Genomic DNA, 20,287 nt, shown 5'->3' on the forward strand with positions numbered 1-20,287 from the left:
AAGAACTAGTAGCATAGCATTAGAAAAGAAGGGGTAATGTAACCCTTATGACTGTGTCAGAGAGTTGCTGGATACTTTTAGGTCTGCTGCTTTTCTGTTGAATCAGGATAGAGAGTATGAGGAGAAACATGGTTGTTTTTATGTCCAGGGGACCAAAGAATGATACAAGAATTCTGCCCTTAGTCTCTGTTACACTCCAGTTAAGAAGACTCCTTGACTTTTTTTGCTTTTTTCCCCTTGTTTTCCTGAGTAACAAAATGGTATGGAGCTCAGGGAACTGACAGCTGGTGCTTTTCTGATGTGGGAGATTTGACTTGAAGAATATGTGTGGGTGTGATACAACCCCTTGGTGATTGCTGGATACTCTTGTTATACATCGTGCCAAAATAGACAGTAATCCTCTTATGTGGGATTGTCAAGTAAGTAATAATAGAGCACAAGTCAGTGCCATCAGTTCCTGAGATTTTTTTTATAAACATAATTATTATTCATCTCTCCTAGATTCTTCAGTATGTCTTAATCTTTGTGTTAAGTTCTTCTTCTAAGTCCTGCAAATGTTATGTTTTACAATAGTGATGTCAACTGCTATCAAGCCTTTCCTATTCATCTTTCTAATTGATGCTCTTGCTTTAAAAAGGCCACAGAGATTTTGAGTTTTATAATTCAACTCATTTCCTAATGTGAAAACTTCAGATGAAGAAAAATCTGGAGTTAATTTTATCTGCATAAAGCATTTCAATTGTCTCACAAGGAGCCCTGAACAGATCTGAAGCAGTCAGAGTTACTGTCTGCAGGCTGTTCATCCCCTTTAGAAGCCATGAAGTTGGCGGCTCTGCAGCAGGGCAGACGCGATGAGCTCCACCGCGAGTGCAGGCAGAGCACACAGGGAGCTTTGGAGGCGTTCAATTAACACTAACACTTCGTGCTTACAGGGTCCAGAGTCCTCCTCAGTCACTGCTGCCTTGCTCTTGTGGCTCTCAAACCTAATCTAATGAACAGTAGATTTAGTAAAGCTTTCCAGAAAAGTTAGTGAATTACAGCTGACTGTGGCACGTTCCCCCTGAAGGTGATGAGTTACACCTGATACTGAGTGGGAGCAGGGTCTGATCTTTTAAACAGATAGCAAGGCCTCTTGGGAGTTTTGTACTACATTTCTTTAAGTAATCTGAAATAATAGAAAGGCTTGTAGTTTGTTAAACATTTTTCAAGTCACCAAACCAATTAGGGAGAAATAAACCTTTTTTTTTTTTCCCCATCATAGAAACAGTTTTGGGCAGGTATCATTTTTATTAATCTGAGTTTGATGGCAAAACTACTTTTGATGGAAAAGTGTTTAGCCATCAATGTATGCTTATTTGTATAGCTTGACATCTTGAGATGCATTTTGCTGTTTAATTCTCAGTTTTTATTCATTTCAACTTCCATTCATTCTTGGGTGGAAAATACAAGTAAAATCCCATTTGGTTGAAGGTCACCTCTATATGTAATTCTTGCTTCTGTTTTCTTCTAGTACATCATTCAAGACATATCTGAGGATTACTTTTTCCATTTGCTCCTTGTGAGAATAGCAGCTCTGTTAGCTTCAGGCTTACGTGTTTTTATATTTATAAATGTTTCCCTGATGGGTTTCAGCAGTGTGTTAATAAAAGGATGATCTCTATGATGATTTATTCTTTGTGCAGGAGCACCAATATAATCCAGTTTGAGTTGTAATCTACAAACTTTAGTTTTGGTTAGATATTGCCTGTGTTTAAGTATCCCTGTGTCCCCTCTTCTGTTAATGGCTATCTGTATAAACAGCTTTATTATTCCATTTTGGGAGCAAACTTCCATATCATATTGCAGTTAATACAGTGTTTTATCACACTAATTGCCTGTTAGTGCAGTTTTTATGTGATTATAGTATTCTTATTGTACATTACCGTATCACCCAAGACCTGCATAACAAGGTAATTAATTTACACTATCTCCAAGGAGCAAATGAAAAGTACTGGATGAGGGTCACAGCCTTTGATAATTATTTATGTTACCAGAAGGAGGTTGAACAGATGTGCTTGGATCTTCCCATTTTGATGAGAAGTGCATAGCTTTTTGATTCCCATTTTGATTTTTATGTGCATAGCCTTTTGTCTCAGTCTTCTGGGACTCTCCAGCTGAACATTGTTACTGCTGAGGTAATAACTTACATGGTACATAGAATCATGGAATCATTTCAATTGGAAAAGGAATACCTTTAAGATCATAGAGCACAACCTTATCTGAGCTTCCTCATTGCACATTTTTCAGTGAAATATTTTCTCTAGAGGTTTTTTCCCCCTCTGTTATTGCAGCTGTTTGAAACTCCCACACCGTAGCTAACAGTTACATTATCCATTGATAAGCTTCTTACACACTTGTAAATACAAATTTTCAGGGTTATGTTGTAATGAATTGTAATACATTATTCATAAATGTGGTGCTTGTGTAGAATAGAAGCCAAATATAAAAGGCATTTGGTCTTACACAGTATTAAGTATTGAAAATGAATGATAAAGTAATAAATGAAGAAAATATAACAGGGATTGTCACTCCTGGTAATAGACATGTTCTCTTTCTTTCCTTTGCTGTAGGAGTTTTTCTCCCTGCATTTTGAACAGACAAGCAGACGTCTCCACAGGATCCTGCCAAACTCACCTTGTTCTCCCTTACCTCAAACATTTCATTTTCTTTTCTTAAAACCAGGAGAAATTATATTCATGCTAAAATGTTTGTAATCTGCTTTTGGATACAGCAGTGATGAATCTGATTTTTCAAAAAAATAGTGTAGAATAACCTATGAGACTAAATGCTGTTCTTTCACCGAGTAACACATAGAGAGATGGATGTTACAATCCAATAAGGTATTTCTTGTGATGCCAAATACATTATTCTTAAAATGAAAGGTCAAAGAATTTTGATTTAAAAATGAATAGATTAGGAGGACAGAGTAATGCATTCTATGTTTTAGAAATGACAATAAATGAAGTAGAAGATCCTGCAGAAATGTTATATGAAAAAGCTGTGTGAAGCCACAAGAGAGGATACCACCACACACCAGTGCTAAAGGGAGCCAGTGCTGAACCCCACCCAGTGGGTAAGGGCTTGTTTTCAAGCCTGGCTTTTCTTTCTCCTCATAAATAAAGCTAGTGAGTCTCTGCAGAGATCAGTATCTCCACTGTCACAAGGCTACCTGTGCATGTGCTTTTAGCTTGCCTTTATTTTATTTATTATAAATACAGGAGGGAGAATAGCTCCATTCTCTAAGATTAAGACTTGATTGTTTGGCCTTCCTTACCTTTTCCCTGGCAACAGATACCTGAAGTTGTATTATTTGAGTGATAACATCCCTGGCCTGTGGCACAGGAAGACCTCTGGGAAGCTGTGCAGTGGTGCCATACCAGTGAAGGACTTTGGAAAGGAAATTAAACAAACCAGTCAATAGTAGTAACTAAAATATTTTAGAATTGTTGTAAATTTTGTTTCCTAGAAGAAAATCTATACAGAAATGAAAGCCACCTATTTTTTTTGAGTGGGATAAAGTAGCAACAGTAAACACAGCACATACAACATATGACTCAGGTGAGCTTTCTGAAAAGCTAAATAGTTCCACTAATCAGTGCTCTTATTGTCCATCCAAGAGTCTTCAGAATATTCCTGAAACTGGGCAATAAGGAGGAGAAGGCTGTTTTCTAATTTTGTTTCTTTCTGTGACAATCTGAAGACATTTCACTGATTTCTGTGGATTTTTTTTCCTGTATCACATCAGTATAGAGGAGAACATGGTGTGATCTAAGCTTTTTGTTTTTTCTTTTCTATTATAACTATGCAAATATTTTTTAGCACATCTTCTGAGTCAGTTCTATAATTGAAACATTACATATTTTCTGTGATTTTATTGAAACAAACAAAAATACTGTGTCAAATAAAATATTTTCTCTATGGACATTTGTAAAGTAACAACAGAAATGAATGGATGTATTCACAAAAAATGGGGAGGAAAGACAGTGTCCATCAGCTGTATGCTAAATGTCCTGAAGAGAAAAGCCTGGAGCAGTACCTCTGAATTGTTCCTGCACTGGAAAAGGAGATGAATGCTGTTAGGGTTACCTATGCAGTTTCACAGGTATGAAACTGAGAAGTAAAATTTTGGTTATTCAGCTGTGTTAGCTGCGAACAGGTGTCTGATTCTGCTGCAACATCGCTGCTGATGTTGTCACTGCACTGTTTTGATCTTTTAGTTGCTAGTCTTTCCCCAACAGTTTCAGTGTTTGAAAAGCATAATGCTGTGTTACTATCATTTGTCTATTCAGAAAGAAACATTTGACTGGATGGTTTATTTTATGAGTTAGCAGATGGTGATTTAAATGTCCTTGAACCAGCAAGAGCCTTGGTTCTGTAAGCATGTCTCTGGCTCAGAAAATCTCCACAAAGCACTTATAAAGTGAGGAGCAAAGTAGCTGTGGTGTTTGGGAGGTTTTTACACAGTTTGGGAGTTAGAATTGGCCTCTAGGCAAGGACATGTTACTCCAGTGTAACATGTGGTGAGGCATGCAGCAGGTTAGCTGCTTGGTGGAAAAGGAAATTACCATGAGAGATCTCAAAGCTGAATTTGCTGTGGCACGTTTTCAGTGTTTTGAGTCCTGTGTTCTGTGTGTGAGTGTTACCATGATACACTTCATAAAAGCAGCTGAAGAACTTCACCTGTGTAGAAGGTTACAGCAGATGAAGGTCTGTGTTTCTCATAAATTCTGCAGAGACCCCTTTTTAACTTGTTTTGTCTGAGCTATTTGTGGTTTGAATGTCGTGTCAATACTGACAGCAGAAGAGGACTTGTAATCTTGGGATGTTTTTTAAAATTTATTTGAGACTTGTGCTTTGAATTATGGATAGGCATGTGTCAGATACAATTATCTGTGTACTGATATAAACATATGGATCTAAGCATGTCCTGTTAGCATATATAATTTATACAACAGTTTCAGTTCAAGGGAATGTGATAGGTTTTTGTTCTTGAGGGTTTTTTTATTGTAGATTGTGGTTTTATTTGCAGAGTTTGTTAGAAGCAAGTGTGATTTAAACAGTGATTGAAAATTTAAGGGCCTTCTTGCTAGTGTTGCATTTGATTCTTTTAACTTCCACATTATGTATCTCTTGTACCATGACAACCAGTGATTTTACAAGAGACAAATGAAGGCTTGAACTGCACCTTCAAATGTATGTGTTTAATAAATACTTGCGAGTGCTCTGTTGAAACTCAGTCTGCACTGTCATAAATTAATCTCATGACAATATGGTTTCTTAAAATGATCACTACAGTGGATAATTGCAGTTAGGTATAACATGCAGTATAGAAATAAAGTACATGCTTTATATTTGCTCTTTGGAGGAGTACTAGGTGTTTCAGTTTTTAGTGATGGACACTTTTATTCTTTGTCTATGAGCTGTGGGCTTCCACTTGTTATGTTGGCAAATTCATCAGTATAAATCTGAACATGTAGTTAAGGAACCAACAGTGTGTGAAGACATGTCTCTTCTGTCACATGTTGTAGAAAACTCCCATAGAGTGGAAACATGCCAGATCAATTTTCATTAGACTTGGAAAAGCTCTGACAGCAGCAGAGACCACTGGTAACACTTGCAATCATGGTTATTCCAAGCAACTCCAGTATTGTTCCTTGAGGACCTCCCTGTCAATCTCTCTCTCTGTCAGAATAATTTAATAACTGAGGTTACAATTTCCCAAGGAGACTAAGGAAGTCAAGGGACCTGACTTTCAGTGAATTTCAGTGGGATTTAGGGCTCAAATTGAATTTTCTTTGCAAACATGAGATTAGAGTTTCAACAAATTACTTTTTGGTGGTAAATTGATTGAAAGCTGTGATAGTTTGCAGATTGTGTATGTAAGTGTAATCTTCCAATTAAATCTTCCTAGTGTAAATAACTGAAAACATGTTCCCTGTGAGAATGCATGCAAATGGACAAAGATACTAGAAAGAAAAGGTCATTGAGTTGTTTGAGTGAGCAAAATCTACATCAGGAAATACATTTGATTTTCATTGGTACTTTATACATAATTTCCTGAGCCTGCCTGAGCAGTGTCTGTGTGTTCAGTAGCAGCTCCAGGTCAGTTTTTCTGGGGTGTGCTTGGTCTTTGGTGCTCTCAGCCACAGTGGCAGAAAGGGATGCCCAAGGGTGGCTCAGGACAGCCTCGAGGTTCCTTGGCTGCTGCAGCCAGTGCCGAGGCCACCACCCATGCTGGGACTGTCTCTGCTAAATTCTCAGCTGATACATCTGTGAGATGGCAAAGTGCACAGGGCAGCTCTGGCCCTTCCCTTAGCAGGGTAAGGCCTTTTGGAGATGTCTTGAGGCAGCACAGCCAGGAGGGAAAGGTGCAGAGGCGTCCTGTCTTTTGGCATCCTTCTTTGCAAAAGATGAGCTCTGCAAAATCTACTGTGTCAGAGATGAAAAGAGAATTGGTGGGATAATTTCATGCTTTGTTGGGCCAGAAAGGACTTCTACGTTCATTAACTCTGACATCTGTGTTCAATCAGATTTCATTACAGTGTTACCCCTATCCAAAGCTCTATTTGTATAAAACCATATAGTTTAAAACAAAGCACTCAGTTAGAGAGAATCTGCCATGTCCCTAGGAATATAACAGAATTAACTGTTTAGTTAAAAAGCTACTGCCGTGAAAGTGTGTCTAAAGTTGGCGGAAAGTCATTTCTACGTAGCCTCTAGCTACCACATTTTTCATTTCTGTGAAAGCATCTTCTACTACTGAAGAATAAAAATATGCTTAATAATCTGTTAATCTAAGTAGTTGAGAAACAAAGCTGTCACGTCTAATTCTACTCATAGAAGAAAGAGAAAGCCAGAGCGAACAATCTTTTTTTAAAAAAATTGCAGACTAAATGAAAGGATATTGGCGATTTTCTCTAAAACATGTCAGCTGAATAATTAAATTACTTAATTAGTGAAAGTAACTTTAGCTGATTAGAAATTTTTCAGATTTTGTAAGCCATATATGGTGTTTCGAAATAATCTTGGAAAGATCCCATAATATAAATAGTTTTCTCTTGGAAGTGCCAACACTGCAAGTTAGTAATACTTCTGTATTTTATTAACATTAACATATCTTATTGGAACTGGGAATGAGCTGCAAATGGAGTTGTAAATCACAGTGACAATTTATATCTTCAAAAGACAAATGTAGATATAATATTACCATTTATAATAGGAGAACCTTTTGTTAGAATGATTTTTTAAAGCTACACATGGTGTTTAAACTATGCCAGTTAATAACACTGATAAAAATGTTTTGATGGTCTTGCTCTGACAAATTATGATATAATTAAATATTGATTATAGGAATATAGTGATTTAGGGTTTTTTTGTGTAGAAAAGAAAATTTGGTTTTGATCATGTTGAAATATTTAACTTACATTGAATTATTTTGATCTGTATGTAGGACCACAGATTAGCATTCAAAAATTTTTTTTTTGCTTGACACACAGACAAAATCAAACTGAAGCAAACCATGTAAAACGCATTATTTACAATGTCAAAATAAAATATTTTTGCAATTTTTATTTTATTATTGGCATTACATGTCAGTATCTATGTTTCTTCAGGAGGCATAAGTTTATGTCTTTCAGGACCTGACTAGAATGGTCTAAGGAAATATATTTATAGAATCATACTTATTTATAGAATCAGTTTGTTACTAGCAAATGGTGTCGGAGGTGATTTTCTGTACAAAACAAAAATATAAATTAATTTCCTGCCTTTCAGTTTCTTACAAAAATCTATTCACCTCTTTTTTTCCGTGACTCTCTGCATTCTCAATTTCATTTTGTCTGATTTCTTGAACATCTCTAACAATTCATGTCCCTTTACCAGATTTAGGAGGCTCTTTTCAGGGATCTGCAGCAGTGCTTCTGTATCCTGTTTCATGGGGCTATGTCAGGAGTGTTAAGGTCGTTTGGGAACAATTTGTTTCTCCATGGTGGGGCACCCATTAGCTCCTTAACCACGGGGAAGGAAGGACTGGGTCACCCTGCTTGATGACATTCTTCCATAGCTGGGATGAAGAGATTCAAGTTTGATGCCACAGCAAAAAACTCTTTTGTTCCCAAGTTGAACATGGAGTTGAATGAGCTCTCATGTCTATGTTATAATCCCTCTGTGGGAAACAGAGGAGAGATCCTTACCCAGAACCCAAAGCTCAAGTTTTCTTTCCAGAATCAAATATTTCACCATAATTCCAGCTTCATGAAGGTGCCCAAACAACATTGTTGCTATGATTATAAAGACCATATTTTGAAGCTTCATAAATTTTCATAAAATAGTGGTGTTGTCCTTTAGCTGAAATAAATGGTCTCCTCTATAAATGTTTTTCAGACTCTTTGACCTGTAATAATATTTTCAATATTGTTTCAAATATAACTATACAGCTTTGCATTTCACTTTGCCAGTTGTTTAATATATTTTTAATTGAAACTTTTACAGCTTTCAGCCTTTCTGAATGTGGAAAAATATTTTCTTAGCAATACAGTAGATGTTAAAACTCACAGGGTCATCTGCAAATTACTGGAATAAAGGGCTTTTGCTTACAGGGAGATTTTCAGTCAGATACGAGTAATGAAGTGTAATTACTCTTGTTTCGGTTGAAAGATGAAAATGTAAGTGCAATTTACAAGGAAAATAAGAAGAAATGCTGTGTGGCTTGCCCTTCTTTGTAGTCTGTTAGCAGGAGGTAGTGAAGGGAAAATGATCACCAGCATTTTCAATAATTAACCTATACCTCCTAGGCAGAAACCAATTTTTGAAAGGAAATTAATTCTGAGGGAATATGATTGAAGTAATTTCCTCCTTTAATTGTTTTGTTGTTTTGCTGGTGGGACAAAGCAAAAATGATTTTATATATATTAATATAGTAAGTGCACTTACTATCAGCACCTAACCTTCTCTTTCAGCAGATATTTGGTCTATTTATTCTACTTCCTTTCCTAGGCACAAAGAACCTGGCTTTGAATAAGGATGAGCTATAAAAGAATGCATGTCAAACATGCCTCTGGAAAACACATTTGTGTGCCATTAGCTGGTTTGTGCACAATAAAAGCCCACATCCATAGACATTGGGTATTTAGTGTATATAGACTTTGCTATGCAATAGGTACTTATTTGTGATTCCTCTGGTGGTTCATGATGGCATATTCTTAACATCTGGTTCTGTGCTTGATAAATTTCACTGGGCTCTTCCCTGCTTCTCTTCTGGGAGTGGGTGCATTCTTCCAGCTTAGAGTAATATATTTCTGTTGGTTTGTGCTTTTAGACTACCTGAGCATGTTGTAAAACAAGTTAAAAATAAATTATAATACAAAAACTCTGAAATGCTCTTCTGGACTGGGTTCTGCTGGTCTTGTAGCTATGGTCCTTTCCAGCTGTGATTTTAAATTTGATACCTTTTCCCCCCATTTTCTTATTTGGGATCTACCTATTGAGATGCGCTTGAAGACCAACTCTCAGCTTTCACAGTTTGATATTTTTCAATTATGATAGCCTGAAGAAAAGGGGATGACACGCGGTCTAACAACCCTACCCCATTCTAGTGTAGCTATAAGTAATGCTGAAGACAGGAAAATCAGTTTTAAGAAGCTGAGATCAACAGTCTATAAGTATGTGCCTGGGGATGGTCTATTGTGAAAATTAAATATGTATATGTAGCCTCAACTGCCAAACTATTAAAAAACACCCAAAGCCAAGCAATTAAAAAGCAGTGATGAGATACTCTCATTTGACATTGCCTTATGGAAAGAATGCCAGTGAGTCCAGAAGCTGCTTTAGTATCTTAAAGGCAGCCAACAGCTTCAATGTCCTTTCAGTAGGAACACCACTGAGTATTAGTGCAAAAGTGCCAAATCCTGCCTGCTTCAAGAGAGAAGTCACACTGGCTTCAAGAATACCCTTAATGTGAATGTTAAATTGAATACTGTGGATTTAGCTTCCAGTGTTTGAATGAATGGGAAGTAATACAGTGAAATTATCTAACCAGTTATTACTTAAAGATTTTAAAAATAATTTGGAATAGTAGCTTGCTTTTGATTTAGTTAATAATAGTTATATCCAGTAGATAATTTTCTGTATGGAAATGACACTACTTCTATGACATTTCATAGTTTTGTTCTTTGGAGTAATCAGAACTTTGGGATGCTGGCAGACCAAGAATTCAGAAGGGACCAAGGCGTCACTCAGTAGATGTTAACACAAATGGTCAATGTCTCTGTCTAGTTGCCTCACTATTCACAAAACAAAACATTTTTAAGAAACATGCTCTTTTGAAAACTCACAGTTTGGGAATTCATGCCTAGTCAACTTCTTGGGATATGTCACCTGATTTTTATAACACAACATACCAACATAAACTTAAAAAACTTGAAGATGTGGAGTGTTTTTGAGAGCTGCTTTCCAGAAAGTAACAGCAAAAAGCAGAGCTGTGCTTTCTGTTGCATCTCTTCAGACATTCTGACTCTGTTCTGTGCAAGTAGTGTGTACATCTATCTGAGACCTAAATTTCAGTAACACTACTTTTCCATATCAAAATTTCCAATGTATGGAAAAAAAATTGGGAGTTTTAAGAAAGATCACTGTTTAATGGACACTTCCATTAAAAAAAAATTCCAAACATCTATTTAGGTCACCAATGCCTTTGACTTCATGGAAAGACTATCAGAACATAATTGTTCTCAATTTAGGTTCTGATCATCCAAGTATAGATGTGTTTATCTTTGGTCATGCAGCGAGGACTACCATATGCTTTAAGTTAGATGTATGTGTTTTTGGAATACCATCATCACCAGAAAGTTCTTGTGTTAGAATTGGTTTAAGAATTATAAAGCTGATAAAACCTGATTTGCGTATTTATCCGATCTAAGAATTTCTTTGTGCATGGTGTCTAAATTCATTTAACCACACTGATTGGAAATTGCACTCAGAAATTGCAGCCATTCTCACTAATCTTTTTCAACAGATATGTCTTTTTCATATTTACTTGCTAACCACAAGTCATTCTTGATAATATTATCAGCAAATGTTTATTTATAGGTGAATATAAAGAGAGAAAAGGCAGATTTTGATGAAAACCCCCAAGTAATATTTGTGTGTCCCAAGCAAAACATTTGTCTCTAAAGAATGGGACAGTCTTCAGTTGCACCTGGGATTTTTACTTCCACAGTTCTCAGGTTTTAGGAATAAAGAAATAAAGACTCACATTTTAAGCACTGGAGTAATTTTCCTTGGGGCAGTCATTATTCTAGCCAAGTATCTGTAAAGCTGAAGTACCGTGGTACAAGTATAAGCTTCTCTTCTTTGATATTTTCAGTGTTTTTTGATTTTGGATTGGATGCACACACCTGGTAGTGTAACCAAAAGACAAGTACTGAGTCTGTGAAATTTGGGTCTAAGTTGAATTGCTTTGTAGGCACTGTGGGTCTGCAGAATAATGACTTGGAGCAGCATTGTGGTGACAATGTATACAAGACGTACAGTTTGAGACAGACAGCCTATTATAGCTTGCTTTCTTTGGGCTTGCTTTCCTGGTTTTTTTATGGATATAGTAGAATTGGATCCAGTGAAAATGATCATAATGTTTTAGAACATGACCACAAATGGTGAGTACAAAGCATGAAGCAGCTTAGCTGTTTAAATCAGGGGATGATACCTATTTTAATGCAAATGATAGCTATAAAGCTGTAAGAGAAAAGTAAAAATCTGTCTCTTTTCATCTGGTGTTGGCAAGTCACTTAAATAAAATTGAAACATATTTAATTTAGCTTTGCATATTTTTTAATAGAGTGGTAGGCTGGGCCATTTATTTTCTTTTCCATGGTAGGCATGTAAAATTATGCTTTAGTTATGTTTCTCTATAAATTTGTCTTCCAGGTCTGTGGAATCTGCTTGTTAAAATAGTGACAAATATATTCTATACAAAGATCAAGAGAGGCTACTGAAGTAGTTTCATTGCTCTCTTTATTGTTTTGAGTGGGACACTGGATCTGAGAGACTATTAAAGTCATGGTAATACTAACACATTTTGGAAGGAAGTGATTTAAAGATGTGAACTGGACATTATTATCTGAACTGCACTAATGCTCAAAGCATTGTTTTTTCCTGAGCGAATAACCACATTAAAGAAAAAATCTTAAAGCATGCATAGATATGTTTGATTGTGCGTTCATGATGAAAAGAAGGAAGTGAACTGGTTTCCTGACTTAAAAGCTTTTGAGAAGTCTGCCTGGCTTCTGCTCACAACTCAGTTTTGTGTCCTCAGGCTCAAAAGAGTGGTTAAACCTTATGTTTCTTGTGGTAGCTTCTGTGTGGGTGAAATCAGACAGGATGAGGTAAACATGCCTTTATGAATGGGCGCAATGTTTCTTTGAAAGCTCCTTTATGCTTGATCCTTGCTATCCCATCACAGTGCTGTGGCATAGGAGGAGCAGGTGAGAGCTGAGACCTGTTCCCCTTTGAAACCTCTGCCTGTCAGCTTTGCTCTGTGGAGAAATCAAAACCTATTCTGTGCCCTAGAGAAATAACAGCGCTGCTCATTCTCCAGTGACAGCAAAGTGCAGCTTTCCAGTGACACATGCTGCTGGTAGCACTGGAGAGGATGCTCTACTACCATAGCATGGTGGTGCTTCTTTTGCTTGCAAAATCCCAGATGCTAATCCTGTGACTGTTTTTTAAACCTATAGACCCTTAAATTTCTTGACGCATAAATATTTGAGATTAAATAAAGTTCATCTTGCATTTTTGTTAATGCTCAGTCCTCAGATTTTAAATAAGTAATCTATAAACACAGAGCTTTTCTTGCAAATTCACATGAATGTTTTCTTTTTGTTGTTGTTTTTATTCTTCTTTGTGTTGTTCTTTCAGGAGAGTGTTGTTCAGCAGGTAGGACACTGAATTACTTTTTCAATTTAGTGAATTACGCCTCTGGACTTACTACTGTACTTCATGACTACAGAGGATTCATTTTGTCTTTTGTATCTCTGTTTTCCAGTCAATACCCTCATGCTAATGGCAGTTAAGATTTTGGAGTAAAAATTTGAAATCTACAGATATAAAAGGATTATAATTCTACACCACTGAAAAATATCCTGTAAAATTTATTAAAATCGCTGTATTATTCTGACAGTAGCAAACATGCATATACATACTTGTATACATATATATAATATACCTTCAGAATGCACCTTGTAGCTTTTGCAGGATTTTGCAAATTCTAGACTTCCATTGCAAATAGAATAAAGGTCAAATTCTGCTTGTCTTACACATGTATGAAATGAACAGTTGTGCTGTGGTGGTGTGCTGCCAAGGTTTGGACAATGGGGTCTTTCAGAAATGTTCCTCCTCCAGTGATAAACTCTGTGTGGTGACATGTGTGTGCACACAGAGGAGATGACAGCGAGTGAGCAATATATGCCTTTGTTTTTACTTTTTTACCAAAGTGTGTTTTTTAGAACCCAAAAGCCAACCTGTTGTAGCTCACTAATGTGTAGTTTCTGTTCCTCTAGGCACAGTATGTGACTTGTGACTTTAATTGGCATTAACATGGCTAATATAAGGAGGCACAGTCGGAGGGTTCACATATGCATTTGAGGGTGCCACAGGGACATATGATATATATTCCTATATACAGAACCTACTGAACATATCTTTTAGTGTGATTAGAAGAGGAAAAGGACATTCAATTATACAGATATTTGTATATATTATAAATATACAAAATGTAAATATATATATAAAATATATGTATATATATTCCATATTTGTATAATCTCTGACTCATTAAATTTGGTAGTGTGGGTAGATTTAAAAAAATAAATTCTTTGGCAACAAAGTTTTTTCATACACTTGTTATTTACACAGAGATTTTTGGACCGATAGAGGATTCAGCTCATCTTATTGTAGTCAAAAATACTGTGCTTCAATAGGCTGTATGTAGAGCTTTCTCCTGCTGAAGAAGACTCTCCTATGAATAAAACAATAGACAATATAATAATTTTGTCAAACCTTGTCAGAATGGCAGCATTCATTGCAACATGTCCCAGGATAACTTTTTTGTGGTGAAGAATGACATTGCTTAATGTCATTTCACATGGATAGATAAATCCCTTATGTAATTAGGTTGGTAATTCTCCGACTCCCCTTTTCTCTCCCATCCTGCATCTTTGCTGTTATGGCAGTTTATGGCTAAGCCTGGATAGCCACAGCCAGCTGCAGTTTTGAAACTAGACCACCTTGCTAGTGTGGTGTAGAGCCTGAGATATGCCATGCTGAGGACACACTCAGTGAGGCAGTGAAGCTCCTCCAGTACAAAGCTTTAAGGAATTAAAATTGCCATGGGCAGATATCTTGGGTGAAAATGGGCACTTAACTCTCTCTGAACCAGGATATTTTTACTTATCTACCGTCTGCAGCAGAGGTAGAGCAAGACCAGGTTTGGGAGGGCTGGAAAAGGCTGTCCCTCATCACTGAAGAGAAGGTACACCCAGAGGAAGAGATGTGCTTGGTAATGGAAACTCTTAACCACAACACTAAGATCTTTGGAGAAGAGGGAGACTTTAAAGAATCCACAAGGTGTTTGGTCTTTGAAATTGTCTTGTTTAAAGGCCGTGTAATTTTAGTAAACCAACCTCTGCTTTCCTCTGAAGACTTAGAATCCTGTGTGACAGCAGCAGCAGCAAGCTGTAACAGACTTCTGGGGAAAAACTTTTGCCAGGTCCAGTCAGAGCTGGTTGTGCTGAGTGTCATGGGTTCTCAGATGGCTCTCAGTCACCCTGAGATCAGCTCAGTTGGTTACAGCATGGTATTGTTAATGCCAATGTCATGGATTTGATCACTGTGCCAGCTATTCACTCACAAATGTGGGTGACTTCCAGCTCAGAATATTCTGTGGTTCTGTGATGTTGGGTAGATGTGCTTTCCTAGAGAGACCAGTGTTTCACAGAATTGTAATATGACTTGTCAGCATTTAGTATGCCTGGCTAATGCAGGAACTGAGAGGGGTGCAATCCTGCAATTCCATGCAACGCAATCAGGAAAGATTCAGATGGATGTTGTAGGCCACATGTCTTATCTTAACAATAGTTTCCTCCTTTTATCTGTTGAAGATGATTTATGGTTCGGAGTAGATGTTTTAGCTCATGAAATGTACATCAACTCTGTTTTATCATGGCAAAGGACATATTGCCGCTATTTTACAGCATAGCTTTTGTGACTTAGAAATAGTAAGGCAATGTGCAAATCTAAGCACCAGTCAAGCTTATGGCTATGAGGTTTTAAGACAAGTCCTGGATTTCCTTAGGTGCAATTTCAAAAATCATCTGGATACTGTGTGCCCTGCCTGAGCAGGGCAGATATCCTCCCTTGACAAAAATGTTTGTTACTTCCATTGAAAGGTCTTGGCTGGCACGTCTGTGCAACTCCCTAGATCAGGATCCCAGATCATGGCCTGAAGAGGGGGGACCAAAAAGAGTTAGCTGAAATCCCTGGCAGAAGGCTGAAAGCAAGGGGCTTATACATCATCTGCATGTTTTTGAAACTTTTTCATCCAAAAGCTGGAGACCTGCTGGTCTTCTGAGTAGAAAAAATTCTGAAACTGTTCTCCATAGAATTTTTTTTATTTGTGAAGCAGGTGCAATTTTGATGACACCCTTACTGAATCTGTTTTCAGTTTACTTCCCTTTCTGTATCATCCAGTAATCCTGGTGGCCTGCTTGGGAATCAAAAACATCTTTATTCCTGAATATTCCTGTGAGGGCTGTGACCAAAATTTTAAGGGTCCAGGACCCTTGAGTAACCTGCCAGGGTGACTTACGGAGCTGGTTTGCTCTTCACTTCCACAGCAAGGTTTGAACGTTTGCGGCAGATTCTTTCAAGTACCTAATTTTGAAATACTGAAATGTTATGCTTGCCATGCTCTGTTTAGGCCCATTTATAAGTCTAAATTATTTTCTTGCACTTGGTGTCCAGTTTCTGATAGTGACCATTATTAGATGCTGAAAAAGGTACTGCAGTGTGTCTTAAAATGGCAATTTTAATAACTTACCTGATGATGCTTCCTCCTGCCATTGACCAGAAATATGGAGGCTCTGTGTTTTCTGAAAGACTCAGAAAGTCACATTTTACCTGTAAGTTATATTAAAAACAAATACATCTTGAAGCCTGAACAGCATATAGTAATTTTAAAATACTACTGAAATTGTCAACTGGATTTCTCCCTCTAAAGGGGAACAGTATACAGTGTTATTTTTGTCTTTATTGTGCAATGTTTCTGCTCCCACAGAAGACCCTCTGAAGTTTCCAGGTGTACGAAATACACTATTTGGGTAGTGATTTGAAACCTAAGTAGTTGCTGCATTTTGCTGCTTTCAGTGGTGGAACTAAAGCTGAATTAATGCAGCATAAGTATTTTTTCTGAATACTTAAGTGAATGGATTAGGTCAGTCTTTTACTCCCTTTGTGTTTCCTCTCTAAAGATTTTAGAGATCTGAGTTTGCTGTAGTTGTCTGAATCAATTTTCCAAGCAAACATTTGTAGAACAAAATTTATTATTTGTTGTTGGAGTGTGGAGATAGTTTTTGTTTGTTTGTTTCCTCCTCATGATGTAAATTTTGCAAATAACAGTCACTGTGGGATTTATCTAACCACTTGCTGTTAAGGAGCAGAGTTTCAATGTCTGGTGGAGCATTTTAGGCATACAGAGAATTGTTTACAATCAATTCGGTAGGGAACATGCCTGGAATAAATTTAAATAGTGAACACAGTTCTGAAAACCCTTATGGGAAAAGGACTGCAGCAAAATCTATTTATTCAAAATTGCAGTTTCATAAAAACCAAAAATGTTTTAATAAAAAAAGATGACTTTAAAGTGATAAAACTGTGTAATCAATTTGTGGTCTGGCAGCATTTTTTAGTATAGGCAGTTTTACCTTTTGTGGTAGGCTCTGTGATTTTTTTTTTTTTTTTGCTGCAATAGGCTCTCTTTTTACTTGTGAGAATGCTCTTTTTCTTCATTCTCTTATTTCAAAACATAAGATGGAAATGTGCAAGTTGTTTTGGGTTAATCAGGTGATTTAGTGATTTCTTTTGGTTTATTTTATCCGTGAGCTATAATTACTGTAGCAGGTAACATGGAAACTCAAGCTGTAACAACTCAGTTATGCTTCTTCAACTGCTGCAGTCCAGGATTCAGCATGTCTGATTGAGGATGGGACCAAAAAGGATGGAATCTGCATATTCCTATTGTGGACAGGGACTAGTCCAGTAACCATCTGGACCTAGAAAGGGAATTACAGAGGATGAGATAATCAGTTCTTTGATGTGCTGCTAGAGGATCTGCAGCAGCTGAGCAAGAGTTGCTTGCTGGAGCCTGGGTTTCAGTGGTACAAGATGTGTGAGTGGACAGCAGAGACCAACCCTTCCCCCTTGCCTTTTATAGTGCATATGGGAAGCAGGGCAGAAGCATCTTAAAAGGAGTGGGTAGTACTGCAGGATATATTAAGGAAGGGAAGAGATATTGTAGGGGAATAGAGTGGAATGGAATGGGATGGGATGGAGTGGAATGGAGTGGAATGGAATGGGATGGGATGGAATGGAATGGAGTGGAATGGAATGGAACATTTCAGTTGAAAGGGACCTACAACGATCATCTCATCCAGCTGCCTGATTGAGACTGACCAGAAACTAAAACCTGTTACTAAGGGAATTGTCCAAATGCCTCTTAAAACACACTGATAAGTCTGGCACTTCCCTAGGAAACCCGCATGAGTGTTTGGACTCCCTCTCCATAAAGAAATGCTTCCCAAGATCCAATGTAAACCTCTCCTGGTGAAGCTTTGAACCATTGCCATATGTCCTGTCACTGGATACCAGAGAGAAAAGCTCCAGCGAGTAAAGAACCCCTCCTAAGGAAGCTGTAGAGCAATGAGGTTGCTCCTCAACCTCCTTTTCTCTAAACTAGAGAAGCCTCAAATCCTTAGCTGCCCCTTATAGGCCATTCCTTCCAGCCCTTTCACCAGCTTTGTTGTCCTTATCTGAACACATTCAGGGACCTTCACGTCCTCTAATTCTGGTGCTCAGAGCTGCACACAGTGCTCCAGCTGAGGCTGCACAGTGCTGAGCACAGTGGAATAATCACCTTCCTTGAGCAGCTGGTGATTCTGTATTTGATGTGGTTTGTCCTGTTGGCTTCCAGGACACGCTGCTGATTCTTGCTGTGCCTGCTGCCAACCAGCACCCCCAGATCCCTTTCTGCAGAGAGGCTCTCCAGCCACTCCTCTCCCAGTTTATACTTGTGCCTGATCAGTCCATCCCAGCTGCAGAATCTGGTATTTTGACTTGTTAAACTTCATGCCATTAATCACTGTCCAGAGCTCCAGTCTGTGCAGATCCCTCTGCAAAGCCCCTTGTCCCTGCAAAGAGTCAGCAGCACTTCCCAGTTTGGGATCATCAGCAAAAGTGCTAACGATGGATTCAACTCCTGCCTGCAGGTTGTTGGTAAATGTATTGAACAAACCTGGCCCTAGAATTGACCCCTGGGGAACACCACTGGTGACCAGCTGCCCCCTTTGAGCTCTGCCCTTCAGCCAGTTCTTCAGCCAGCACAGCCTGCAGCACTCCTCCCACAGCTGGACAACTTGTCCTGGAGGCTGCTGTGAGGGACAGTATCAAAAGCAGTACTAAAATACAGAAAAACCACATCTATCACCTTTTCTTCATCCACTGGGTGGGTGACCTTACCACAGAAAGACAACAAGTTAGTTAAACAGGATTTTCCTTCTGTGAAGACATATTCTGTCAATCTTTGAAATAAGGATATTTGATTTCTTAAAATGGACCATTCTTTTATACTTGGTATTAGACTGATGGTAACTAAATCAGAATGTTGTATTTTGCTCTTTGAGTACAATTTTTATTCTTTGCATTGCTGTATTTTAATTTTTATTTCTTTTGCATTTCCCTACCATTAGTTAGACTTTTCAAAAATTTGTATATTAAATAATTTTAATTTGATATGAAGGAAATGTTACCAAATAGGAAAAAAATTATGGAAAAAATTTATGTAAGTCCAGTATGCTTTACATCCAGAATACCTAAATAATGTATACTTGCATAAGTTGACTGAAAAATGTACAGAAAGCAGTAATCTTCTTACTACTGTGTGGCTTAGGTAGAAGTTGCTGCCTTGGTTGCAAAAAAGGTTCCTTAAAGTTTTAGGGTGCAGAACTTCTTGTTTAAAGAGGCATCATTTACTTTGTGATTTCATGTGTAAATAAATAATGAAACATTTATTTTACTGATATATGACTCTGATCTTTCATTTCCTCAGCCATCATGTACGTAATGGGAGCACTTGGACCTGCAGCTGGGTACTTACTAGGAGGACTTCTTATTGGTTTCTATGTTGATCCTAGGACAGCTGTGTACATTGACCAGAGCGATCCCCGATTCATTGGAAACTGGTAAGCATCAACATTTTTCAAAACCATTCTCTCAGCTGCCAGTAGGGAATTAAGAGAGGTTGGAAGATTTTATCCCTTGAGGACTTGTTTAAGGTTGTAGAAGGCTGAGGAAGATGATGTTTCTGTTGATTACTACTCACTAAAGATGATGTTTCTGTTGATTACTATACCCTAGCCTCTGACAGAGAGGAAAAGTTTGCCACAGGAGTGGACAGGAACTGTGCATGGAAACTCCCATGTATTTGGCTGTTCAGGACTCTCCCTGACCACAGTGAGCACTGACTGACAAGTGCTCATCACGGGGATGGCAGGCAGGATATTGGTTTTGCAGGAGGCCATGGACGATCTCTGCTTCCCAGAACCAACCCCTTCCTATTGGAAGTTGGATTAATCTCTGGTTTTCCAGAGGAGGCAGCATGAAGCACTGAACTCTGCTGCCCAGATGAGAAACACTAGGCTTTACTGATCTTATTCCAGGTGAAGGTGATAGGACGGGGTCAGAACAGGCCCTTTCCAGTCTTTCTTTCTCAGGGTGATGTCTTGTGTTTAGGCAGCAGATGCTGTAAACCATCACATTATTCTCTAATAAGGAGTAGGCTTTCAGCAGCACTGAGATGTAGCAGCTGTAATTGTTAGCTGATGTCTTCAGGCAGCCTTTGAGATGTGGCCTCCTTGACAGTGTGTCCTTGAGGAGGCTTTAACTGCCTTTTCTCAGATAAATCATAAATCTGCCATGAAGTTTT

The 20,287-nt window shown here is 38.0% G+C and overlaps 1 protein-coding gene across 1 annotated transcript in view; it reads left to right on the forward strand.

Moving 5' to 3' along the window:
• The window catches only part of SLCO5A1 (solute carrier organic anion transporter family member 5A1), a 74,588-nt gene that overhangs the window by 12,928 nt on the left and 41,373 nt on the right, over nucleotides 1-20,287 (forward strand). The window contains exon 2 of the mRNA XM_063392808.1: nucleotides 19,412-19,544. Coding sequence (XP_063248878.1) covers nucleotides 19,412-19,544 — 133 coding nt within the window. The remainder of the gene's footprint in view (nucleotides 1-19,411; nucleotides 19,545-20,287) is intronic.

This window comes from Prinia subflava, chromosome 1 (genome assembly GCF_021018805.1).
Source record: "Prinia subflava isolate CZ2003 ecotype Zambia chromosome 1, Cam_Psub_1.2, whole genome shotgun sequence".
Lineage (NCBI taxonomy): Eukaryota > Metazoa > Chordata > Aves > Passeriformes > Cisticolidae > Prinia > Prinia subflava.